The sequence below is a fragment of the Acanthaster planci genome, linkage group LG06, assembly GCF_054643075.1.
Source record: "Acanthaster planci isolate LZ-2023a linkage group LG06, COTS_SCS, whole genome shotgun sequence".
Classification (NCBI taxonomy): Eukaryota; Metazoa; Echinodermata; class Asteroidea; order Valvatida; family Acanthasteridae; genus Acanthaster; species Acanthaster planci.
The window spans coordinates 9,846,440-9,874,430 of NC_141782.1; the positions used below are offsets into that span (position 1 = coordinate 9,846,440).

Here is a 27,991-nt window from a genome sequence, read left to right on the forward strand (position 1 = left end):
TCACCCCGTGAACTACGGCCTACTAGGTTTCTCATCCGCATCGTGACTGCCGTGGCAAAATGTTTGGACAGTTTAAAAATCTGGCCCAGCATCCCGGGCAATCACGGACTGTCACGTTTGCCTATCCCACTCCCCTGCGTTGTATCACGTCCATACCGTTTTGTCCACCGTGGCCAGAAATGATTGCAGTGGCCCCCGGGAACATAGTGTAAACCTAGTTTTAGATACAAAATGGAAAAAACTTCAAGCGGTCGGATCGGATTGCCGCGATCACGGTACACACAGAAACACTGTGTACAGGCAATGTATGCTGGGTCATTGGAGTTCAGCAAGGCCTTATGATTGATTCATGTATTTTGACTCACACACCTACGGAACAAAAATTCACAGGCTGCGCATGTCGTCGCGACGCGTGACGGTCGTGCATAAACAAGTAAAGTTGGCATCCCCAGTACCAAAAATGGTCGAACCAAGACTGAGGAGCAATCTTTGCCACTGGTGAGCTTACCGCATGCGCAATCTGATAAAGACAAACAGCATGATGAACGGATCGTCGTCGGGTGGAAGCGAGAGATCGGTGAGTAAAAATCTCATAAAAAAATACTCGGTCTCATGGTCTGAAATCCTTGTTCCACCCCCTTTAAGAGCTAAAGGTTACAGAAGTTTGCTGTCACGGGAAAATTTGATTTAAATAGCTTTGTTCCACCTGTGGATTATTCACCTTTCAAGTTCGGTTTAAAAGCAACCATAGCGCTGCGACTCCAAAGAGTATGAAAGAGTAGTTACTTTGAGTTCTCGGAGCATAAAATTATCATATCCCTTCACGTTGCAACCAGGGGATTGACCCACTTGATCACCCTCACTCTTTAATGTTGGGAATTCGGAAATGCGTATTTTAGGTTATTTCCAACTTAAACCGTCAGACAGAATGCAGCAGTGTTTGAGGAAAGGCCTACAACTTAATCCTCGTCAGTCCACCCCTTAGTCGCCAGCGTGGATTTATGCCGCTGCAAACAACTCACATCGACAAAAAGCCATGACATCTGGCGATACTGAAAGTTGTATACAACCTCTTTTTCGGCGTGGTTGTTTTCTAACCACTGTACCTGGTCGAATATTAATACATGTATTGGTGATTGAGTGTGCAATGACAAAATCAGCCGGGGAATCCCCAACCGACTTGCATACGAGGTTGACGATTTGCTATATTATTATCAGTATCCATAGAGTACATTTCCCTGGGATCAAGTGTGAAACAGGAATTTCCCGAATTTGCATACCTCATGTGAGGTAACACAAATAGTCAGGCACCCTTCGTCGCCTCCCTCAAGTTGTCCATTTGAAATATTCGCCCCAGTTTGTATGACGTCTCGGTTTCTGCAAAATAAATTTTAATTCATTTCCGCCGTTCTTGATGACATGAACAAGTACGACACCTTGTTTGGGAAGGTAAACTTATCAGGACAAACAGATGTTTCTGTGCCAGATTTTAGAAGTAAAAGTTAGAGTCTTTCGTTATTCTCGTTCATTATTCTTGTGAGAGAGTTTGGTTTCAATGGTTTTATAAAGTGTTGTTTTTCAATGATCGACACTAGATCAACACTAATGCACAATAGGCCTAGGCTAGGCCTAGGCCTATTGTGCATTAACTAATTCAATAATTGGCAAACAAGCCAACATGACCAATCGTTTCAGTGGCTCGCACGCTGCTGGGCGTGATTGGGTGAGCTGTGAGCAATCCTTACTTTTGCTTCTTAAATTAAAGTTCTTGGACACTCCCGGGAAGTTTTGTTATAATGGGAGAAATTATCCCTTTTACAATTGAGGAAAATTACTTCTTGAACTGTAAGGTTTACATGGTTTATGCAAACCTTTCAGATAGCCATGTACTAATTCCCATAAACATATTTTGGCAAAATTTTGGATTTTTGCCCTTCCTGACATGTATTTTAACACTGTATACTCAGTGTATGCCCCCGAAGGCTTGTGAAAAACCACAAGCGTACTCGGGTGGGACTCGAACCCACAACCTCCAGTTTACTAGTGCAGACATCTTAACCATGCGACCACTGAGCTTAACAGTATTAAAATACACATCGGGAAGGACAAAAATCCAAAAATTTACACCTTTCCGGCACAAATCCATCTTCTAAATACACATTTTGGCTGTTTTGATTGTGACAACTTAGCCTTCAATCATGTCCATCACAGCTATTAGTGCAACCAAATTTCATACATGTCAGATGGGAAGGTTTGTTCACCTTATATCCTCATCAAAATGGAGAAATTCTTGAGCATTTTGCCCATCCACACTACAGAAATCAGAAGCATCACTAGACTGAGCATGTACTCTCAATAACTGTCAGCTGTTCGACAGCTTGACCGATTCTAACACAGCTCCTATCTTTTCCTAATGTTTACCTGACCCCATCCAAATGAAAGCTGAGCTATGATTGGTCATTGGAATGGAAGCAAATTGGACCAATCGCAGTGTGATTTCAAAATAGCAGGTAATAACCACACCGTGATGATGAAAACAATCACCATGGTGATGTACATGCATACCAACCAGTCAGCGGATTGGGAAAACAATCTTTTCTTTGATCAATGTGTATGCGCACGCTTGTTGCAGTTGTTTCCATGGGCAAAACTTTTTTGCAAAACTCCTGGATTACCGCACCGCCTCATTTATAAAAAGGAAGACTACACGTACATGGACTCCAAAGGTAATTTTGGAATGGTTGTCATACATGTACAACATGTCAAGATGTGAGAAGTCAATAGGCCTAAATTCCTACAGCATGCATGTGAGAAGCCTGGATATCATTGAAATTGCTGACAGCTTTGCCAAAGGGCCCGTGATGCTATGCCGATAAATGGAAACATCTTGTCGGGGATTTTCCCAATCGATGCAAATTTCACAAATAGGGACAGCTATCAACTTAGCTGACTGTCTGTATTGACTCACCAGAGTAGACCATGTATTTTTGTATGCTGGCATGGCTGGCGCACAACAATGTCTTTGGCACTTACTGTCATACAGTTTGCCCATTTTCTCTGTATTACTAAAAAATAACACCCTAATTGTGAACAAAACAGCTGACCATAAATGAACTACATCAAATTGGTGTATCAGTTTGGTTTCAAGACAAGAGGTATATCTTAGGGCATTTCCAGCAAAAAATTTACAAGTTTCGGAAACCGTTTCCAGCAAAAACTTTACAAGTTTCGGAAACTGTTTGGTTAATTTTCTTGGTAAAATGACATTTCTTTGACTGTGTCTTGACATCTTGCATGTGGTTGGCATCCTGTCACAACCATATGGAAACTAGGTTTTAAGTTGAGGCAATTCCAGTTACAGCGTACAAGTTATCTATGTTGATTGCCTAATAGTAATATCTTGGTTATTTGTGCAATTTTTTTATCACTAATTTACTCAGTTTTGCATCTACACTTTTCACATCCAGCACATTGCACTAGAATTTAAAAATGAAACATTTGTGTCTTCCTTTACAAATGAAAGTGAAATGACCAGTTTCAACTGCGTCACAGCTTGTCATATTGGAAGGAATTGATTGTACATGAATTGCTGTTACAACTTGGAAGGTGCACACACGAACCAGCAAAATACATACTGCACGACAGCACCCAATTCAAGTTTCTATCCATGCTGTTTGCTGTAACCAATTAAACTGTAACCAATTAAACTGTTCCTTTTTCGTTTAGTCGTGTTACATGTACATGATCTAGGATGGCTGACCCCCTTGCTGTAGAATGGAATCACCCGGGTGCCTATCAAGTCCCTTCAGACACGGAACAGACAAGTTTGGGCTCTGGGTGGTTTCAGCATGTAAAGGATCTGCATGTGCAAGTGGAGAACTACATGAAAGCGCTGCCGGTGAACGAAGAAAGCATTAAGAAGGCTGTGGACACGATCGTCCAGGTGGACTGCCCTCTGCCCGCAAAATTCTCCAAGATCAGCATCACTGACCTCCTCAAGAAAAACAAGAACATCAGGGTGAGAATGCCATCTTTCGTAGCACAGAGAGGAGGCCAAGCATAAGTGAAAGCAGTGCTTCAATACTTTCCCAGCAACTCGAGTTTTGTCTTGACCTTCCTTCTTTTTTTTTTTTTTAATATATTCTGCACTATATCGAGCCCCTTTGTGATATTCTGGCCACACACTATCTTAACTAGTTGCTGTCCTGCAAACCAAGCTGTTGCAGGCCTTTTCCACTCTTGGAATGTGTGGAATGATCTCATTTTCATCTACATGTAGTTGCCGTCGCCCACAGCTCCTCCAAAAACTCCAACCTCAAATTGGAGGCTTTGAGATACTTGTGACAATTAAATGTAAGATGTTGCTAATGCCAAATCTGGATATATGTGTTTTTTAGGACAGTCAAACGAATTATGAATATTTTGATATGCTGCTGGTAGTGAACACAAGGATTCCTCAAAAATGTCAATGGAAGTTCAGCTTGTAAGCCTGAACAGACCTGCTGCAGAGTGCTGACAGTGAAAGAATATGCAGTTTTACATTTGGGAGGAAAACCCCAGACAGGGGTGTAGTGAGGGCATTTTCTTTGGGGCTGTGCCAGAGACAATTTGCTGACTGGTAACTTGTTCGCCAACCTGGTGTCGTGTAGAATTCACACAGTGCAGAAAATGGAAATCCGTAGTACTCTAAGTTTCATGCTTCTTGGGAAATGCCACTTTATGTACCACTTTTGGATTCATTTGCCAACCAAGGCTTTATTTGGAATTTGGAATAAATTATTGCCCCCCCCCCCCGGTCGCTACACCCCTGCTTACAGATAAATTTACCCCTTGGCCAAAATTTATAGATACCTTATCCACATGTCGGCTCAACCTCAGTCATTGAGTTGGAATGCCAGGAAAGTACCACTGTGTGCAAATCGTTGATGGAGCGATATCACTGCAGCAAAGTTAACACTTGCATACACAGATAAGGATAAAGGCTGATATGCCAAACACTCGCCAATCAGTGCAAAGCTTGCATTCATATACATGTACAAACATCAAGCTATTGATTATTGGCTTCTGTAATGCAAATAAATGCCCCTTCAATCCTTCACTGAGAATAGACCCAAAACATGACATCACACTTTGTTAATATGCACAGTTTCATATGAGGGCTTGATGGATCATGTCCTACGTGTACGTGACATGTGCATGTATCTCCCTGCCACTGGAAAGCACATGAGTACAATAAAAAGAAACCTGACATCATTATGTTAGAATGCTATTGAAATTGGCATTGCTGCCATCGTAGATCCATTAATCCTTAGTACCTTTGCAATGAGTGGGAGGCTTGTGTCAGAGGGCACTGCACTGTGAGGCTCGCCCACGTTCTTTGGACTGCCCCATCTGAAATAGGATAGTGCAGAAAAAAAATAGTAAAATGGATATTTCCAAGGCATGAGTCATTACTAGGAAGCCTGTTACGAAACTAGTCCTTGTTAAGAGAAGGAGCACAGCAAGAGTTGAGTCTTGCTTTACTAGCCGGTCTTGAGAACAGGAAGAGGTCAACCAAGGTATCCCCCTGGGGACTTGATTAAATTTCCTTAGTTAGATAACTGGTTTATTTTGCATATGTGGTTCCAGCTTTTTAGGGAGCCCTGTTACCTGATGATAGGAGGCCATTGACGCACATGCACGAGGCCCAAATTTTGGTCAGGTCCCTAGATTCTGTTCATTTATATGCATTTGAACATTCTTTTAAAGACTTGACCCATCCCTGAAATCCAGGGATATTTGTTTGTGTTGTGCTGTGACGTACAAGTGGTCAGCATTGACGTACATGTAGATATATCGGAGGCCCTATATAAAGCAAAACATGAAAATTTTTACATGAATATAGTGCTAACAGCACCTGTAGTACATTTATTTTTTTTAGTTCAGAGATTGCATATAGTGCTGCTTACAGTTTGCAACTTGCCTGTTGTTTTACAAATGGTGTGGAATATTTTATGTAAGTACATGTACGTGTATATTTGATTGAGGTTATGAAATGACTGGAGATGCTTGCGCCAAGCAACTTGTCTGGATCAGACATCTCAAGTTTACATTTGTCATTTATATCAATGATCTGTCTTGGGTTTTGTGGTTACTGGCTTGTCAGTTAGATGTGTGAGTTATATTTTACTGTGTGTCAGCTTAAACACACCCACGCACTCGGCAAGCAATCTCCACTTCCGGTTGAATCTTTTGGCAGAATGTCAAGAGGAAGAACTGCAGTTTCTAAAATTGCGTTTCACATGCATGCATACATGCCTGGCTGTTGTACATGATTCATGTTTTGTCATCCTGTTCCAGGGTTTTTTTCACCCACAAGGAGAGATTTCAACCAACTTTTAATCAGCAATGTCTCACTGAAACCCCACTTTTTTTATATGCACTGTATGTTGTGTAATTTCTGGCTAAATAAGCCTCTGTTTGGACATCAACGCTAACACCACTTTTTAGGGAAGTTTTGCTGATTCAAATAATACTACTGCAATACTTGAGTGATAGTTACTTAGAATTCGTACTTCTGGGCTGAAACTTTTTTGGCCATGGATTTCACCGGCTGAAAATGATATCATGCTCGTGCGTCAGACATAGCCTATGATTAAATGGGTAGTTCTTATAGCAACATTGTGGCACCCCGCTTTAGGACAGACTTTTAAAAAGTCTTTTAAAAAGACAGTTTATATACTCTTTATCCTGGGTTTGTACACAAAGGTAAGTTTATTCAAAACAACATCTGTAATAGTCAGGGCTGTGTGTTTATGGGTATTGTTTTGGACCAGGTACCTGTTATATGGCAATATTGACTACCTGGATGCCCTTAAAATGACAAATTGCATTGGGCACAATCCTGGCAGACCATGTGCCTGAAACAGGGCTCTTTTTGTCATACATAGGAAGCGGCATATTGTTTTAGACGTTAGAATCTCCCCCACCTTTTTAATAAACGAAAATTGTGTTACCTTTAATTTATAACAAAAGAGTATCTCCTTCAAGCTCTGACTGGAGTTATGACTGCGGTACCAGGTTTTTCAGTGGCACGATGATTCTTTGGCAATTCACTATTTAGGTTCACATACGTTTTTACATGTGGAATTTTCTACTGGTGCCCAGCCCGAAAAAAATGGAACAAGGTTTTGATATCGATGGGCGGGCACTCGGGTACCCAGGTACCTGGCACAGGCCTTGTAATCTACTTACAGTAAGTCTGAAAGAAAGTGTGTCTATGTGTCCTGTGTGGGGACAATAAGCATGGGTAAGGTAATATTATATTTCTGTGAATTGACCTACATGTACATGTATGTCCCTGACTGTTAAGTTTGATAGAGTTTATTTAAAATTTATCTCTAATTCTCATTATGAATCTGTGTGAAGCTAGAGGTCTGCGTGTGAACAAAAACGGTGTGTTTTCACCACTGGTGGTGGATGGGGAGGTTTCTGACTGGGGGCCCCCCTTTTGCATGGCATATAATGGGGTGGGACTTAATGGATGGGCCTATTATACAATGTATTATTAATAGCTGATGCCTGATGGTCTAACAACTGCCCCCCCCTTGAAATTGTTCTGCCGCTTTTGTTTTTCACACCGTATGCACTGACTCTTGATTGTAAGAATGACCAACATTGTAAGTTCAAGCGTGTATGGCTCTGAACACTTGCAACTGATTTTTACTGTAATGTACCAGTACCTTGCATGATGAAGGGTGCCCAGAAGAAATGGTTGCCCAAAAGTCTCATTCTTCTGTGCTGGGGAAATCTTTCCTGGCTGAATATGTAGAAAATTGAATGAAGCAGGTCTGGTACCCGTTACATGTACATGTAATCTCTCAATTATTTTTCAAAGGAAATGGATTTTGTCAATTAGTACCTGTAAATGAAGTTGCAAAGTAAAGCGACAGTTTTCACACACAAGGCGCAAGACTAGCCACCAGGGAAACATCAAGAATTACTTTGTCATTGATGTTCTTGTGTAAATTTATTCTCTGCTTTGGCAATTTTTTTCTGATTTCCATTTTTGTCATCTTTTGTGCAGGGTGACAAGAGTCTATCTACATTAGTCTCAGCTTTGGGACTCCTGGAAAAGTACGGGCGCAATTTACTGAAACCCGAACGTCCGCCACTGTGGAAGTGCATCTACTTTGCAAATAGTGTCTTCCGCACCAGAGTAGACATCATCAAAGTAGGCAGTTGATCACTTTTATTTACTGAATGTACTGCTGAGTTCTTACTGAATAATTGAGTTTGAGAAAATGAACAATTGTGATATTAGTCAAAGGAACAATGGTGTTTGGGAAAATGGACAACTGAGATATTATTCAAATGTATTCAAAATGAATTAAGAATTATTAACATGCATCATTTTTACATTGTAAGCTTGGTGATTACTGTTTGGCTTCTCAATTTGTAGCATTTTTGGCTTGATCCTGCTAAGGTAAATACAATTGATTTGATGTACATGTACCTCTTTTTTTTCCACTGCTCTTTTCTTGCGCAGGGTGCAAGAGATGTTTTGAAGCTTATGGGCTATTCAGAGGTGGTAGAAGATGGTCTGAGTTTCCCTTCAGATCTGGCATCACCCAACTTGGATCTGGTTGCCATTGTAACAGCTGACTTGGCAATTTCCAGGAGAGAGCTGGAATTGTATCATCAGGGAGAGCACCCTCATTCCTACCGTGTCAAGGATTGCTTGGAGGGAACAATGGCCATGATTCAGGTTCCTGGCGACTCTCCGACAGGCCGACCTCAGAACATCTTTCTGAGACGTCAGGCGCACGGCACCAGGACCATCTATGAAAATGTGGTACCACCTCCCGAGGGAGACATTTTGGAGCAGTTCTGTCAACTGTTGGACCTCGGAGGCAAGGAATCTGGATCGCCTGCATCTGAGCTGCCACCAGGCAGTGATGCTCAGCATGATCCCAGACCAGCCTCAGCTGAAGCTCCCACCAAACCTAAGCCAGTCACCTCTGCAAATCCAGCATCACAGGTTGAGGGCATTGTGCACAGGATAGGAGATACAGTGCCACGCTCCATGCCCACCAAGGGGGAAACTGGGCTTGGCTACTTCACAAAGACACCTAAGAATGTTACGCAGCCTCAGACAACAGCTTCAAACACAGAACAGCAATCTACACAAGTGCCGTCTCAGGCAATTTCTCAGAACACTGTAATTGGGACAGGTATGCGCAACTGTTCAAAGGGCAAAGTACAACAAGGGTACACTTCAGTTTGCAATGTTTTGCCGCAAGTAACATTAACACTTTGGGGGTTAGAACTTTACATTTTGTTGCAAGTTGTTTAAATCAGTTTTTTTCTTTCTACCAATTTAGACAAGTCCAGTGAATGTGTGATGTGTGGTAAAACTACCGCCAAGTTTCAGTGTAGCACCTGCTCTGGACTACGATGCGAATCCTGCGACAAACAGTGGCATATTCATCCGACCCGGCGCACCCACCAGCGGAAAGTGATTGAGCCCACCCCGCTTATCGATGCAACCACGTCCAAGTCACCAGTGCCCATTCTTCTCTGTCATGTGTGCGGAATTCAGCAGTCGTCTGTATTCTGCACAGACTGCAGCAGCTCCACCTGCAGCGGCAAGTACTGCAGTGATTGCGACAGGGTGTACCATGGACACCCACAGCGGCAGAATCACAGCAGACAGCCACTGAAGGCGAAGAGTTCAGAACCAGTTGACAAACCACCACCTGAAAATATTGTGCTGTCTCCAGTCAATGTCACCTCCTCACAAGATTCTCCCCAGTCGACAGAAGCAAGGTGAGCAATGCTGTTAATCCCGTAGTCAGCGTTCATTTTGATGAAATGGCGGAATTAATTTCAATTTTTGGTATAAATATTTGTTTTGGTTGGTACCTGTTTACCCAAAATGATCAAGTATGAAACCGAAGAGGCTTTAGCCACATTCCTTCTGGTATATCATCACCAAACTACAAATAGAAGTGTTTTGAATTGTGTGCCTAACATCAGAATCAAAATGTGAGAAAGTATCTTTTCACTGTCACCAATTTTCTTAACAAATGCTTGCTATTTTCGGAAGAGTCTCACAGTATTGCTCAAGACTTGGACATCTAACCATTAGCAGCCACATTTGAACGTTTGTTCTGTCTTGGTCTCTCACTGTAGTCCTGCAGCAGCAAAGAAAAGACCAGTCCCTGCACCCAGACGCTCTGTCAAGAAAGAATCAACAGCAAAGGAAGTGAGTGCATTGAATGGTTGGCCAACCTCAAATGTTATTGTAAAGGTAGAGTCCGAATTTAATTGAGAAGTATTGGGAGTGATAGGGTTTCCAGAAGAAAGACTAGATGCATGCAAAGTGATCAAACTAGAATGTTTCATCTTGTTTGAAATTACTCGAAATATAGTGCCATGTGGAGAAGGAGTTTCCTACCTTATACATGTTATACACTTCTATGTAATGTGAAGTTTAATCTGTGAGATGTACATTTGATTTTTTCTGTTGTAGCCCTCTGTGTCCCAGATACCCGAAGAAAAAGCTACATCGAGTGATGATGTTTTCACGTTGGACAAAGCAAATGAGATTCAATCAGATATCAAACATCCGCCCCAGGAAACAATCGTCCGATCCCAATCTGATTCAGCATTTGTGGATGCTTCATGTGTCCCCGTGTCTCCTAAAGCTTACCACTCACTCCCCTCCTCCAAGAGAGATCTGACATCAGAAATTGAAGCTCTAGTCCGGAAGGACATTGAGATCCTCCAGCAGATCCAAGTGCAACGAAATGTCATGATAACCTGTGACCCCAATTCCCCCGTGTATGAAACCTTGGCGGCAAGAATGAGCTCCCTGGTGAGCGGTCACGAGAGGATCTTGAAACAGCAAAAAGATCTAGAATTACTGGCAAAAGTCCAGTCCACCTCAGCAGAGATTGCTGTGAGTAAACTGCAAGGAGAGAATGTTGAGGTCAGGTATCCACCATCAGAGAGTTACAAGGACTTGCCTTCCCAGCAATCAAGCACCACTCCTGCAACTCAGATAAAGTACCCCCCAACCGATGTTACAACCACAAATAACACCACCAGACTGCATCATCAAGGAACCAGTGGGGTGGAGCCACTCAAGCAGGTTAATCAATCGACCGGTTCACAGCCTGTGTCTGTTGGAATACCACTCACTTTCATGCAAGAGGAGCCTACATCAAAGCCTTCCATTCCAGCAAAGCCACCAGTGGTTGTACCCATGACTCAGTCATCTCAGTCTCGGTCAGTTACTACATCAGGCCCAACGCCCTCTGTCAGAAATCACTTAGCAGTCAGTCCAACTAGGCCCCTGGTGGTGGGTAATGGTACCCCGACTGCACAGCCAGGGAAAGTTCAACAGATGATGAATCGCATCAGCTCGGCAACCACGGTCACAGGTGCACCAGACGGCAGCCAAGTACCCCTCAATGGCAGCCAGTCAGCAGCAGGAGCTTGGGTTTGCCTGCAGTGCGGCAATCACAACACAGCTTCGGCTGCAGCCGTCTGCATGACGTGCCGAGCTCCCATGCCAACAGGTGCCACGCAGAAACTTTCCGTGGCAGCTTTAGGTCAGCAGCTAGGCCCTGTTCTATCCATGGTTGCTATGCCACGCCCACTGCAGCAGCCTTCGTACCAGGCCAGTGTGAGACCAGCACGGACTGAACCACCTGCTCCGGCAGACATTCCAGCTGTGACTCTTCCAACGTTGCCACCCACTCAGCCGGAGACAATCAGCGTCTTCACTTATCTACAGATGGAGGAGGAGGCTGTAAGTCAGACCATTTTCACTTTCCAGAGGCTCTGTGCCATCTACTAGGCACAAAGCAAATCTTTGCAGCACTGCCTGGAGCTGATTCACTCTGTGAATTATTTTGTGTCTATTGATAGGTAGCAAATCTATTATGAGAGATTCTAGACCAACTGTTGAGACAGTTTATTTTTGTGACATTCCAGAGGTCTCTTGACAAGTATCCAAGAAGTACATGTATGACATCCAAATATTCAATTTTGTGTAATTGCTGTGTGAGGTTTATACCAAACATTCTCAGGATAGAAGATGGTTTCAGTAGTCTTTGTGTTCTTTTGTTTGAAACATAAATCAGTAACTGTCAGTTAACCCATGAAATTGTTTCACAGTAAGCACAGTTTCTCCACTGCAGTGTTGATTCCTCATCATTCGCTACAATTGGGACCGTGTATATTTTGGCTGGGCTTTTTTCCATGGCTAATTTGCCGTACCACCTTGTGTGCAATTCTTGTTCACCACTGGCTGTGTTTCTCTTTCAGATGCTGAAGGAAAAACAAAAGGCAAAGGAAGAATATGAAAGTCGTATGGCAGCTGAGGTTGAAGAGAAAGCCAAGATGCCATCGCCTCCACCGAGAATCAAAAAAGAATTGAAACAGGCTCCAGCAGACGCCCCTGTATCACCTCGGATGAAACAAGCACCCAGCCAAGGTTAGTGCTGACCAACACTTGTCCACTCCAACTGTGCTACCTCTAGCAGTGCCTGGCATTGAGTGCCCAGAAAACGAAGGCCCTGGCAGAGGCAGATTGGTGTAGCTTCATCTGAGATCAGATGAGCTTTCCTGAATGCATAACATCAGTGCCAACTTCTGTTTTGTGCTGCTGATGTTTAGATTTCAAATTACCCACAAACGTTTGCTTTTCACTTGACACAAAATTCTGTGTAGTAAATGGATCACACTATATCAGGGCATTTATCAAGATCAACATAAAGGAGACCATCTCAGAAAAGGGCTAATACATTCAACTGGTATCATGTTTTTTTATCCATGTTTAACATTTCCGGGGGGTGTTCCGAAAATGGGTGCAGCAATACCTTTATTTTCACACCAACTTCACTTAAATGGTTCAAATTCTCTTTGGCTTTGACAGTAACAGGTGATGCTCTCCTAAAGCCACACCCACAGGAAGTCTCGACCCCAGTGAGGTCAACATCTCCAAGAAGTCCTCACATCATGTGGGCAGAAGAGAAGAGGCGATTGGACGAGCAGCGATCTCAGAGCCTGGAATTCATTCAAATGTTGCGGGTGGGCAGTCAGATTGTTTCCAAAAGGCACAATAACGTGATAAAAGCAAAAGAGACACTTGATGAATCTTGGACTTTGGGGATGAACTTTGAAATTCTTTGTTGCGGTGTCATTGAGATTGCTGACAAAAGATTCATTGTTCTTCCAATAGGAAGCAGAAGATGAAGGGTTTTTACCTGAAGAGGTTAGTGCTGCTTCACAGCAGATGCAGGGGAATGGAGGGCAGACAGGCGGTGAACTTCTCTGGCTCCAAGGTAACTGGGATGACTACATCTCCACGGTAACCACCATGGCAACCAATCACTTGAAGAAGGAGGTTGGGAAGAGTGTTGGCATGGTGAGGAGGCAGGAAGCAAAACAGGCACTCCAGATGCATCATGGCAGTGTGAAGAAAGCTGTTGAAGAATGTGTCACTAGCCTGCAGAGTAGGGTAAGTGAACTACTTTGAAGGGTCTTTGCAATGTAATTTCATAAACCATATCGGAAATGTATTCATTATATGCGTGGCTGGGGTCTCTGAAATCGGACAAAGGGAACAGGGCCTTGTAACAAAAGACCATACTCGTAACAAAAGACCAGGCTGCTTGGCATTACCAACATGTTTTCACTCTCAATAGTGGAGATAATCCAGCCTTGTTTTGAAACAGTATACCACGGTTTGGGGCATTTAGAGCGAGCTGATTACCACCGGGGACAAAAGCCCTCCACCACCACAGTGATTAGCCACACTGCACCGCTGCACGCTAATCTTGCCTCTATTGAAAAGAGGTCAGCAGCGCACTGTGCCAGGTTCGTAAACAAAAGAAAGTTTCATAACACCGCATAATCTGGGCTCTTTTTACAAGGCTGCTGGTCTCGCTGAAATACTCGGGCGTCAATAGATTTTGTCTGTCAGGTTAGAGTAGCCACCAGACAGTCATTCGTGTGGGTTTAAGCGTCCATTAATTGAAATGATGAATTTTTGAAGAATTTTGAAAACTGAAAATCTTGAAAATGCCCTGTTTGTGTGCACTGCATTTTTCAAGCCACCCTGCAGCAAGTAATTAACAAGGTCGCATTTCTCCTTATTTTTTCCTTTTTTGTTTTGAATTTAAAAGGGTATGTTAGTACTTTCTTATTTTTATGCTAATAACGCAAATTGTCCTACTTGTGACAAAAATTCAGATTTATTTTTGAGCAGAAGCCTCAGTCTTACAGTTTCCAGTACAAACAATGGCTGGAACTTTTATTATTTTGCTGTCATATGTTTTCTTTCCTTTGATGTGTCTTGTTACATAACTCTATGACACTGAGCTGGTGAAGGATCCTTACTCACAATAATGAACAAATTTGGATTTACTGTATAGATGGGACATGCCAAAACTGAAAGGAGCATGTTCCCAGAATAATATCACAGCAACAGTGCTCTCAGTTGTTCAGAAAAGCACCAACAATATTAAATGTAGCAAATATTGCACTTTCCACCACAGTCAACTAAGAAGGGACTTCAAAACATTTTCTATACATTTAACAACAGTAGAGGTTTCACAACATGTGAAACCTCTAATGTTGTTCGGTGCTGATGGATTTGAATCCTCTTTCTTTAGGTCCTGAGCCTAGTGGACCTTGGCTTCCCTCACAAACGCGTGTGTGAGTTGCTTTGCAGTCGCGACGGAGGAGAGGACGGTGTATTGATCCAACTCCAGAAAGAGAGAGCCCAGGACTTTGTCGACCGCATCTGGGCACCCGAGAAGGTGGAATATCAGGAGAAGCTGATTGTTGACCTTGGTGTGGATCGACACCCTGACACAGTCGAGGTTGGTGCATGAAGGCCATTCTAGACATGCTCCAGACATGTCACACCAGTGCTGTGGACAATTCATTTCTCTACAGTTCAAGTCCAGTCACAAATAAAGTTTTCCAAGTCATGTTTTTAAGCCTGCCTGATGTACGTTATAATTAATAAATTGTTTGTACAATTTTTCCGATGTACTTAATAGCGTGACCGGTACAATGATTAGCAAATCAGGTCTGACCTGTCTACCTAAATTTTTCTGTCATGACCGTTAAACATACTGATATTTCTAATAAGATGTTAGTATAATGAAACAGATAGGTTTGCTTTTGCACATAAAAAGTAAAAGATACTTGTTTTCCTTATGTTTATTTCAACAAATTTTGGTAATGCCAAGGAGCCAAATGTGTTATTTTCTTCCAAGTTAAGTCGAGTTGTAAGTCAAAATAACTTTTTCTTTATGCAAGTCTCAAGACAAAAATGTAGTAAGTCTGAGTCAGCAATTCAAGTCAACAGCTCTGTTTAATGCATTGATTATGATGGTCACAGTACTGGTTCACTTTGTATACGACCAAATGAACAATTGTACCCTCAAACACCTGAGATTTTTCTGTTATTGTGAGTGCTAAAGGCTTGTTCACAATGGGAACGAACGTGATCACGAATGTGAAATTATGACATCAGATCAAGTAGGCATGCTGTAAATCTGTAAAAGTTTAAAACATGTTAACTCAAGTCAATTTCACTGCAAACATTTCATGGCGTCAAATTTGATTAGCTTTTGCATTTGTCTGAAGCATAAACTGGCTTTAATGCAGTGTTCCTTCTTAGCCGAACAATTGCAGGAGTCTGCTGTAATTAAATGACGGAAGTACATGTAGGTGTGTTGTCCCATGCTGATCGCCTCGTCTCAGAGAGCAAATTTGGTTGTATAGACACTCACCTAAGAAATAAGTCTGAAATATATCTTTCCCTCGTTCACAAAGTCCCGAGTAGCATAAGTCTGGTATTTCTTCCTACATTCACACAGGCCCTTGATAAGTCTGACACACTTCTCCTGTTGGCACACTGGCATATTACACAGGTAGCGCATTTTCTCATTGCAGAGGCGACTTCGCATCTTGTTAGCTGAATTTGAGCTGCCTAGCTGGGGCCGCGCTATCACCGCAACCAAACTGATCGACATGGCAAAATACAACACTGGTGATGCAATCATCGCAGCCAAGGAATGCGGCGATTTTGAAAGAGCCAAACAGTTCTTGGAAAAGGAATGTCAAGTTTGTTTTGCACAGTTCCCTATGAATAAGGCAAGTATACACAGTTTCATGGGAGAAAAAAAGGCCGTTACTGACATTGACCAAAGCGTGACTATCTCTTGTTGCCATTGCAATAGTTCTCCGTTTACTCCAGCAAGAATGGAATTTCCATATTTCTCTACAGAAATTCACCAAAAACGTGGAGGTATGATTTTTTGGTTGTGAAAGCAAATTTTGCGTAATCTTTATCTTTGGGCAGAAATCAGCCTTATAAGAAGTACAGATTTTGTGTACATTTTACCGATTTTTCTGTTTCCCGAAAACGGAAATGAGTTTGTTACTGGGGTTGGTAGTTTGTTTGTTTACTGTCTGGGGATTTGGGCTACTCGGGGTAATGCAGCTATTGGATTGTCTCAGGACTGGAAAGTGCCTGAATTAAAAAAGAGTAGGGTGAATAGGTTGCTTCTAGTTCAGTTTCTCTCACCGTTGATATTTCAGTTGAGTACGTTAATCAACTGTCAGTGCATGATTTGCTTGGAATGTCTTCATGGTCACTTCCACTTCGTCATCACCACTCGAAATATTGTAAATGCCAAGTGTCCCGTGTGTGATCAGCCAGATCTCCGTGGCGATGATCAGAATGCTACAGCAAGTTACTTCGCATTTCTTGACCTGCTGGTAGGTGGTTAGAATTAGTAGATTTCAGTGGTATGTCAGGGTTGTAGTCAGGGTTTTGTTGATATGGGAAACAAAACATTTGGGTTGAGATCTTGCCACTTATCCTCCAGATTTCCACAGTGCTCTCTCTTGACAACTTGATGGGATTTAATTTTTGAGCGCATAGTTTCAAGACAGAAATACTTTTTAAAAAAGTTATGTCCACTTAATGGTTCTTTCCTCACCTTCCAAATCTGCAACTCGGAGTTGAATCGGACATGTGGATTGGGTCTCAGTCCGTACCAGATTCGGTGGGCTCCCCTAATATTCGTCTGGGGTTTTCGTCAGAAAGCAGACCTTTTCTTTTGGATCTTCTTCCTGAGGGCCCCTTGGAGAGAACGGTTCCTCTTTGTTACTTACTGGCTACCTTGCTTTAACACATAATTCAATATGCATCTATGTGTAAAAGCAGTCTTGATTATCCCATAAACGCCAGGATTCTTGTGACAGCGACTGCTGGGCAGTGGTATGCCCAGAATGCAAAGCTCTGTCCAGCAGCAGGCCCCATTGAAACCGCAGCTGCATGGAGAATAGAATGTATGTGTGGTACATATATGCACTATTCCTCGCACAAAGCAGCGGCTGTCGACGGTTCCCGGTTCAAAGGGGTTAACAGCGGGTGAACATCCATATTTCTGTTGATATGTTCTAAGTTTCATTCACTTTAGTCTCTATGAAATGTTACAATGTTCTGTTTTTTGGTCAACAGCTGAAAGGTATCCTTGAAGCTGAAGCCTATCAGTTATTTCAGACCAAGATGCGAGACTGGAATCTGATGAAAGAAGACAATTTTAGGTGGTGCGCTCACGTAAGTCATTTTGGAAATTTCTTCTCAACCGCTTCACACTGCATGACTTGTAAACATACAGGGATTTCTTGTGTCATAATACGGAGCATGTTGAAACTTGTCTTGGCATATTCTTTATGCACTACTGGATGACATCTGCACTGGTCTCAACACTTGAGTGATTCCAGTTGAGTTTGTACAGACACAGACGTCTGAATGTGTCTGTGGAGGTTGAGCAACTTTGTGCCACAGCTTGGCATTGTAGAAAATATCACTTTGTGATGTTATCTCTGAATGTAAAAAAGCAAAGATGAAGCAAGAAGTGTTGCAAAAATCTTGAACAAATAACTACTAAGGGTCAGCATAGTCCAACCATATGAAGGATTGTAGCTGTGGTGCTTTGGCAGGAAATAATAAATACTCTTCACTGGACAAGTCCATTGTGGAATTATAATGTGGACAAGTAGAATATGACATGAAAACCAACCACTCCCCCTAAATCAAATTGGCTTTGAAGCAGACAGATAGTTTTGACTGTAAAGACTGCATCCTTGTCTGTTGTCAGTGTGGCAATGGTTTCATCAACGAAGCTCCAGGACGACGCAAGATGCGTTGCAACGAATGCGGCAAGGTCACATGCTTTCAGTGCAAGAAACCGGTAAGATATAACTACCCGATAACAGTCACATTGAGATAGATCATTTTATCTCAGTTTTTAGTATCAGGTTTTTGGGGGTTTTGGTGGGGGGGGGGGAATTTATTTATTTTCAAGCTCCATTGTATTTAGAAAGCCTTTTTCATTAAATTAAGGCATTTTTTCCGTTTTGTAATAGAGAGTTTGCTTTTTTTGGTCTTTATTTCCTAGTGGATGGATCAGCATGAAAACACATCTTGTGCCGACTTTCAGGCTTGGAAAGAGGCTAATGATCCCAATAGACAAGCCGAGGGACTAGCCATTCATCTGAGAGAGAATGGGATAGGTATGCACCTGAGGGGGCGGAGCTCTACAGAAAGTGGAGGGAGGTTAAGGCAACATCTGCAGAATGATTTTCAAAGTGGGGGGGGGAGATTAGTGTTATTAATGCTGTGTTTCAATCTAGTTGTGGAGTCCATCACAAGTCCATACAGCCATCACTAATCATCCAGTCATAAACTGTGTCACAAGCTCATCAAATGAACTGTGACATAAGCATTCCTTTATCATATGTGACCCACTGTCTGAAAATGAGTTTTAAGTCGCCAGAGCCACTTTTTGAGTTTTTGTTTGTATTGGAAAGAGCAAATTGAGTTCTTTGTTTTGATGTGTCACTCAGTCTGGCATCCTGGATACTCCATGGTGAGAAATGCTGTGGGTTCCTATTGATTTACACTGTGCACAATTACTCTAAAGGACTTTTAACTCCAAAGTGGCTCTGGCGACTTAAGGCTCATTTTCACAGAGTGGGTAACATATGGTCACCCTGTTGCCTATGAGTGGTCTCATGGAGGGACATGTGACTGTACTTAAAAAGGGACTTGTGAAAGGACTGGTGAGGGACTCAACGACTGCACTGTGCTCTCTTCCCTTGTTCTGAAAGCGTGTGAGAACATGTTTGAAACACCAACCTTGAGCTCCCGGAATGCTCTAATCAATTGACTTCACATCAGTTTTCACTTTCTACTGCACCTGTTCCTCCACAGATTGTCCCCACTGCAAGATGAGGTATGAGTTGGCCAAGGGGGGCTGTATGCACTTCAAGTGTGGCCAGTGCACTCATGAATTCTGCTGTGGCTGTAGCAGTCCTTACAAAAGAGGAAATGTGAGTATCTTATCTGGTAGTATTGAACTGAAACTCAGCTAGCTCGGGGTCCAGGAGGGTAGAGACAAGCTATGCAATCAGAACTGATGTATCCAATCAGTTTACATGCAAATAACACCCAACTTGCTCAGGTCAGTCATGTAGAAAATCTGGACTCATAGTGCGCTTTATCATCACACAGAGGTCACTAAAGCCACTGCCGGCCATCTTGTCTTCAATACCTTGCCCAATATAAATGGAACACAAAAGCGTACTCGCTATTGTAAATCCAAATTTGTTGGTGTCAACCCTCCTGTGGTTTAACAGCACAAATATGCACGAGTGCCCACAGTCACTCTCTTGCATTTGTTTCCTATATGGAACACAAACATGCACAGGTTCAGTGTGTACATAGTTGGTTGCCAGCACGAAATGACACAGGGTCTTTTATGCAGTCCTCTTCACTGCATTTGGTTTACTGCACAATGATGCACATGAAACAGTGAGGCACAGTTGTTGGACAGCACAAAAGTGCAATCTGATATTCCTGTGAGGGATAGTTCGTGCAGTGCACAACACAACACAGCTGTGCTTCTTTGTGCTATTTACCAACTGACCCAAAGAGTGACTTCAGCATACAATGGCAAATGAGCCAACTGTTGCCTCTGTATTCACCACAGTATTCCATTCTGTGCCGGAACAAAAGAGGACATGTTTTTATGTGAAATTGACAGTCCTTTGGTACGGACTCACTGCATAGGCACGCAAGTTAGTGCGTGTTTAACACGGGACACACCAAGTGCACACAATGAATTTATTCTGGAATATATGGTGTTCACATGCACGTTGAACACGTGCAAGAACCTGGTTGGAAATCTTCGTACCAGTCTGTCTTTCTTTCGCCAGTGAGGGCGCACTTCAGCTCAGGGTGGATATGGCCGTATTAGTTAGTACAAAGGCATTGCATTTCCAGATTTTTTACATCATGTCCATGAGTCCAGTAGGGTAGACAAAAGTTGCGAGTATCTATTTGGAAATATTTAAAAAGGCAACTTGGGTGACTTACTTCAGTAGGATAGAGTGTCTAGTTGAGGGTATAAGAAAAGGAAACATTCCACTCTATCGGATATTGCAAAGAAAAGATGGAAATGTCCAATCTAAATATGTACATGTACAAATGAAACAAACTCAGTAGGGAAGAGAGAAGCTGTGAGTTCCAATCTGATCACACGGAAGCAGGAATTTTCTCAAGATACTGATGTCTGCTTTTATCTGACAGGAGTGCGGGCGGTTTGCTTCATGCAGGGACAAAGGTATCCATGCTCATCACCCTAGAGATTGTCTGTTCTATCTCAGAGATCAAGACATCAAGTCATTGCAGAAGCTTCTACAGGTACAGTAATCCATCTTGTCAATGCAGACACCTCAGAAATCCTGCCAGTCTAGGATTGCTAAGGTCTATGCAGTGCAGTTATTTAAGTGGAAGAATCTTTCCTCTGAAAACAGTTTCTCAAAGATTATACCCTGAAGCATTTAGGGAGTTGTTTCGACCTGAGGTCTATTCCCTTTTCAATTAAACACTGTTATTAGATATATGTATAGTTTTCCTTTTATCCTCTTTGAGGAAATATAGGAAGCAGCTGCCTCCTGTAACAACATCATTAAAATTGTATCATTTCGGCAGCCCGCTGGACCTTGCCTGAAGAAAAAAATGATTACCTTTCCAGACGGGGAGTGTCATGTATCATACGTTTCTTTGCACAGAGCTTGCAACAAATTACCTTTGGTTTCCCTCATTCAATTTGTTTCCTGTTTTGGGACTGTCCCCTGTTAATGTGTGTAACCTTTGAGGAAGATGAAAACACAAGTATTGTCTATGTACAAAACCTTCTGTTCACGAGGAACAGAAAAGGCTTAACACATATAGGGTTCTTGAGATAGATAAGCCATCCAAGAACCCATACACAGTGGAGATATTGACAGAAAAAGAACACCTGAAGGAAACGAGGCATTTTCTTTCCTAAGCGAATTGGGCAGAAATCTGAGACACGTAGAGTCAAATCTTGTGTGTGTGTTGGACTGGTAATGTCGTCCTGTGACACGTCGTACAATGTGCATGCTTGCCTGTATGCCTTGCAGGGTAGTGCTTTGTTACGAAGTGTTTTCTTGCAACAAGGATGATTTATATTCTGGACATGAAATTTGTATAATGTCTGGAAGCTCATTCTTATTATCGTCAAAATACCTCTGACAACATTTGTTCTGAAAGAAAGAAGTACAAGTTGTTGAAAGTTGTGTCGTGTGACATGTTGGTAACCATGAGAATGGCCATGTCTGTCCAAAACCATCAAGAACACAAGACTGTTTTATTTCATTGCAAAAGCAGAAAATCATTTATTTAAAGCCAAAGGATAGAACAATAAATGAGTGGATGAGAACATAGCATTCTGAGCAAGCCTTCACTGTGGCACTTGCAAAACCAAGCGCCCTTTATACATGCCATCTTGACTCCTGACTCTCAACATGACATTTCAGGGTCACTTGCATATCATTAATATGTAATGAGTGTTTCTCAAATTAGCGATAGAAGTCTTCGTTGTAGCCCATGTTTTTGATATTTTCCTACCATAAATAGGAAAGCTGTGCCAGTTTTCTTCTTAATTTCATGAGATGGTCTTGTTATCTGCTTTAATCAGGCTCCATATCATGGAAAGCTGGGCGCCATTTAAATTCCTCATTAAAGAAAAACAGCAGTAGAACGTAGACAATATAGGCAAAATGCTTAAAATTGCTTCACCTTTGTTAGTCATGTTTTTCATTTGTTTAAGATTGTTTCTTCTCTTTTGATTCAATACATTAAATCTGTTGTATTTACTTTAATTTTGAATATGTAAAATGGATTTTGCTATCACTTTTTAAAAATAATTGAGAGGCTTCAAAGCTGTTAGATTGTGTTGCATAAAATGCATTTGAAACAAGCTTTCTCAATGAGCGAAAACTGTTTCGAAAGACATGTTGTTAAGACAGCTGTGAACACAAAGCCCAGTGCTCACTGGAAAGAGAAAAAATCCTCTTGGCCCACAAAAAAAGTTGGATGTAGGATATTTTTAACAGGATTACGACAGATCTGTGTCTCAGTTAGGACAGTTGAAACTTTCAGGAGTTGAGACACTGAATGAGGGACCAAGTTGACTTTGATCACCTTTCTGAACCCTAACCCTGCTAGACACAGCAGAGCGTATCAGGTAAAATAGTCTGATCTTCTTTGATGCACTTGGCAATCAGCAGTGGCTGAACAAACAAATGTTGAGACAATGGGAGCTAGTCCCATTGAACAGTGCCACTTTTGGATCTTGTGGTGACTGGCAACCACAGACTCCCAGGCTGTTTGGCCTTGGGGAGAGTTAACGTGTTGGATCTCGTTACACTGGGCAGGCAATCCACTTTGAAAAATGATGCCGTCTGATGGACTCGAAGGGTTTCTATCCAAGTACCCTTGGAGGGTTATGGTTAAAGAAATTTGCTTCCAAAAATTGTAAAAACAAAAAAAATTTCTTTTGGAAATGTCAACGTAAGTTTTGACATAAGGTAGACGAAAGAAGAAAATTCTCCCCTTTCATAGCCATCGATTAATTAACATGTGATGTCAAGAGGTGAACTATCTAGTGTTTAGTGATCAAGCCTTGGGCCCGATTTCATGGCTGCACCAACCACAGAATAACATGCTTCCTATCAACATTCTGCTCTTGCACTGCCAGCACTGAAATGCCTAGCAAGAAGCCCATTGACAGCGGCAGGAGGGAACAAGAAGGCCACTTGTTCCCCACTTTTTTTCACTTGGGGGTAATGCCCCCCCAACACACACCCACACTTTTGGCAGGGCCTTTAATGTGATGTCTCAAAAATGGCCGCCCCCTCCTTTGAACATTTATCCACTGACATTGAATAAGCCAACAGCAAATTTTTTCATTGTTTAAATGATCAAATGGTGGGTTCTTAATCTGAACAGAACCATGTACATGTACAGTGTATATTAACTTAGTAACACAGCAAAAGTGCCTTTTAGTGTCCTGAAAAGCATGGACAATTTTAATGTTTAAAAAGTGTGTTTTTCAATACACTTACAACCCTTATTTGGACACTGACTTCGTAAGCAGGGTCATTGACAGGTTTGCAAAGGGAAGAACATTTGAAAAGTACAAGAAATTCCTCATTCTGTTGAAGTCCTGTTAGTAATGTTGTGCACTGAATCTTTCCCATTTCTCGTCTGTACAGAAACACAACGTTGAGTATAAACGTGACAATCCAGCTGCTCAACAGACAGTTTGTAGTGTAATGGAGCAGCGGGAGACTCCAGACGGTCTTCAAGATGTTCAGTGTGGGAGAGATGTAGTGAATGCTGCACTCTGTCAGTGAGTATAGAGAAAGGGGCGGGGCTAATGTTACCTTGCACTCAGTGCCCAATGTCATGGCGCTGCTTAATCGTTTGTGGACAGTATAATGTTTGCCTGAAATTTTCGACCTTTGAAAAAGGCAAGATATACATGTAACTTTTAATATATGGCCAAATGCCCCAAATACAGCGTTGCAAGAGTCATTTGGATAGTATCCATGAGATATTTCTTACTGCAATCTCATATTTGCTGTTGGAAACGTGAAATGTTTCTGATTCTGCTACTAAGGAGTGCAAACCTTTACTTTTTTTCCTTTTCTCCTCATTTTTCTGGTATCTTCCTCAGTCTATGTTCTGCTCTGATCATCCCAAATACTTTTCATCTGATTTTTTTTTCTTTGTGGACAGACTTCATTACAAGGAGTACCTTGTGAGCTTGATCAATCAGAACCATATTGACCCAGTGGAGGAGTACAAGTGTGACGACCTTTCTCTCATCCTGAAACGGCATGAGTTTGCCGTGCCAGCCAGAGTAAACAGGGAGAATGAGGAAGCCTACAGGACTCGACTTCTTCAGGTCAGAAACTTGTTGAGAATAATTCTCATCATTCCATTCTCACTGTTCAGTCAACAGATTTGAATTTGCTACCTGCGCTCGGGTCAATGGTATTTCCATTAGGGAAGGGCAGTCCAAAAAAATTTGGACCGTCATCACCAAATGTCCATTTTATCCCCCCAATTCAAGACCTGGATACATCATCGGCAAGGCTGCCCATTTGAAACATATGTGATTCTACATATGTTAGGGGCTGTGGCTGAGGGGATGTATCAGATGTATTGTCCGTATTTGTTTGAATTGTTTCTGACAATTTTGGCAATTTTTTTTTCAATCACACCAGTTTTGTCAATCATATTTGAAGTTTATGCTCCTGTTTCTTGCTGTGGGGGACAGTCACTGAGGGGGCAGCCCAATTTTTGAAAGAAACGTTTTCATGGATTTTTGCCTTCCCCCTTGTTTTTAAAGAAACGTCTCTTAGTTCTGAATTTTTTGTCAGAGATTTGAAAGAATTTTGATATTGCATTGTTGAATTTTTCTTTTTGAAAGACTGGTTTTCCAAAACAAAAGAAATTTCATAAGGCATACAGTATTACTTTTCATCATAAATGAATGTGAAAATTTGATCCTTATGGCGTTTCCGAGCTAAAGAAGATAGTTACCACTTAAAACCTTCCACCTCAAAGCTTTTCACAAACTTTACTCTTCTTTTCGGTTTTTAATTTTTAGCATTTTTTTTATTGATTCGTTTGCAGGAAGTGAAAGAAAAACTTCCCTTGGAGAAGAAGAATCCTCGAGACAGAACCCAGTCGCTTTGAATGGTTTATCTGTGTGAAATGTTAACTTTTAGCATGATCTCCACAGAGCACCTGCCCAACAGAGATTTATCCGTAATGCCCCCAGGAAGGAAGTGATTTGACCAAGTAGGATTGATTAATACCATTCGTTGGTATGGGGACAAATGGGGTCATGCCCATCCCCAAAGGGACAAAAAGTTTTTGCCAGTTTGGGGAGCGTTTTCAATGGTTTCCTCCTCAGTGCGTGTAAAAAGCCCCCATGATTTCACTTTCATCCTATTAGAAGGTCACAAAAAATTTCATGAAGAAATTCCCAAATATTGTGCCTCCCCACCCCTCAAAAACTTTGCCCTTTCCCCAACAAAATTCGTGTCTGGATCATACCTTGTACCATGCATGCCTTGATCTTGTTGCATTAAATCCATTTCCAACTTCATCTTTTTGGGCAGAGCATCAGCCCCAAAAGGATTCTTTCAAGAGAACAACCTAATTGAATGCTACCAATATTAAATCTTAACTGTGTAAGTGGTGGATGATAACAGCACCTTTGTAATCAGGTCAATCAAATGTAAACAGCCAGTTATCAACGTGTATGTAATCAATGTTACTGTATTGCTGTAAACGTTTGATCTAGCATGAGGTTGTGGGTTTCGAGTCCTACCTGAATAAGCTTGTGACTTTTTCTCACAATCCTCTCCACAACATTGAGTGTGGAGTGTTCGTGTGCGTCGGCAAAGCCCCCCCCCCAAAAGCCCAATATAGAATGTTGACATAGCATTTACCCAGAGTTTTATCATTGTTACATCAAGAGACAAAGGTTACAATTACCGTCGGTAAATTGTTAATTAGATACCAAGGGGTGCTGGACAGCTTTTATTCTGAGTTAATACAGGGTTCTGAAATGACATCGCTAGAGGGCAGAGCGAAATATTCCGAAGTTTTAGAGGTTTGTTCATTTTCGGAAAATATCACTGTTGGAGTGAGAGGCTAATGGAGTTAGTAGCTGAGTAACTGATACACAAGGTTGGGCTTCACTGCAGTTACAAAAACTGGGTTTGGGTTTGAGCTACTAATATCTCAAATAATGTTCATCACAGAATAACGTCATGACTGAAAAACGGGGGAGATAGTACTCCGTGTTACATTACTACATGTGTATTGCTTGACATGGTTGATTTTGCTGAACTTTTAAAAACATAGATGTGTTTTCATTTGTTTTCGAATTAAATCATATATTCATTAAACCTCCATTGAGTTTGCCATATTTGGGCCTTCAGGATAATACATGCTCACATACAACGGTGGGGTAGTGTTTTGTTGCAGCCGTATGTTACTCAACAGAAGCTTGAAATTTAACTCTTAATATCCCATCAAGCTGGATGGCAGACAGGTCATTACGGCTACATAAAGACCACACAGTGACACGTGAAATTGAAAAATCAAGCCTCACCTTGCTTAAATAAGGAAATCTCAAATGGCGTTTTCTGGTGACTTTTATTCTTACCTTTTGATCCGTAGGAGGTGATTTTCGAGTTAATGGAGTTGAAGTGGTAATGGTGTGCGCGTGTGGTTGTATAATGAAACCATTAACGTTGCCACCCTCGAGACATATCGGAAAGTCTGTCAGTCTTTATTTCGATGGATGCTTAGGTAACTGGTTGCCCTAGCAATCTTGCTTTAACATTTTAGGCTCTCTGTTACGCCTGGTTTAACAGGTGGAAGAAATGCCATAATTTGCTTATTTTCTATTTAGTCATTTATAGGAAAATACATAACATCTAACGATGTACTAAAAGTTTTTTTCTGTTTTCCTATTTGTCATGGTAACAAGGATGTGGTTATTTCAACAGCAACAGTTCGGAGGTCCATAGTATTTCCTGAATTTGGATTTGGTTTTACTTGAGTATTTAGTAAATTTCGTACCAAGCTTTTTCTCTCTCTGGTGTAAACCACATGTGAATTCATTATTTTTTTGAAACATTTACTTTTTCGGGCAGCTATTAAGAAAGTACAGAGTTAAGTTTAACTTTTTTTTAAATCGTCAGAAAATACGCAGTGATATTTATTTGTGTTGAAATTTAAAATTATTGGCTGTAACCCGAATAAGCCAGCCGACGCTTTATTGACACTGTAATTTCAAATGGATTTTATTTGATCGTTCGATCGCTTGCAGTACTGTACCGCTGTACATAACTAGCTTTAATGCTGTTTGTATATATGCCGTAACTTACCGTGATTTCAATGAAATAAAACTTCTTTGTAGTTAACCGCGGTAATTTGTCTTTTCTTGCAGTTGAGCTCTTGTTCCAAACTTTGGAATGTTCCGCAATAACGGGTAAATCGCTTGTGTAAAACCTGTCTCGGGCTCAGTGTAATAATGATGCCGGCGTCAGATTTCGATTTCCGAAAAGGCAATTCTGCTGACTAAATATATGCAACACATATAATATTAATCGAAATTTGAATATCAAATTTCGGCTTCAAAAGCGTATTTTCCGGAGAGGGAACCGTTGTTATTAATCTTGCGTTCCTTTTTTTATCCGGCCTTGGTCAATTCACGCAGTGGAGACCGTCCCAACTTACCTTGATCACACGTTTATAACCAGAAATCATCTGCTCCCCAATCCCCATAACCATGGCAACATAGCTTGCATTTTGTGATCCATTGTCATGATTGTTTAAAATGGGGCAGCATCATTCCCTGAACTATTTCAAATTAACAAAGCCTGGACACAAACGAGTCCTTATCAGCATTCGAATCTCAAATGACTAAGGAAATCAATATTCTCTGCAAGCCTTTTTTTCAATACAGTGTGGGGTATAAGTTTTTGGTCAAAAGTGACAGCCCGCTCT

The 27,991-nt window shown here is 41.6% G+C and overlaps 1 protein-coding gene across 4 annotated transcripts; it reads left to right on the top strand.

The window, feature by feature from the left end:
• Positions 1-51: 51 nt before the first annotated feature.
• LOC147798800 (uncharacterized) lies at positions 52-27,405 on the top strand. 4 transcript variants are annotated; one of them, XM_087138322.1, is made up of 21 exons: positions 52-577; positions 3,727-4,018; positions 8,066-8,212; positions 8,528-9,212; positions 9,363-9,807; positions 10,174-10,246; positions 10,514-11,797; positions 12,316-12,484; positions 12,926-13,080; positions 13,232-13,510; positions 14,667-14,876; positions 15,961-16,161; positions 16,609-16,788; positions 17,537-17,635; positions 18,180-18,272; positions 18,480-18,594; positions 19,295-19,413; positions 20,672-20,785; positions 23,668-23,804; positions 24,194-24,362; positions 25,097-27,405. In XM_087138322.1, the coding sequence occupies exons 2-21, from the start codon at positions 3,752-3,754 to the stop codon at positions 25,157-25,159; spliced, it is 5,004 nt and encodes a 1,667-aa protein (XP_086994448.1). In that variant the 5' UTR covers positions 52-577; positions 3,727-3,751; the 3' UTR covers positions 25,160-27,405. The 4 variants fall into 4 exon arrangements, with proteins under 4 accessions (XP_086994448.1, XP_086994447.1, XP_086994450.1 ...); XM_087138321.1 differs by lacking the exon at positions 52-577 and adding an exon at positions 1,290-1,449; XM_087138324.1 differs by lacking the exon at positions 52-577 and adding an exon at positions 1,290-1,449 and having other exon boundaries at positions 12,932-13,080.
• Positions 27,406-27,991: the final 586 nt, after the last annotated feature.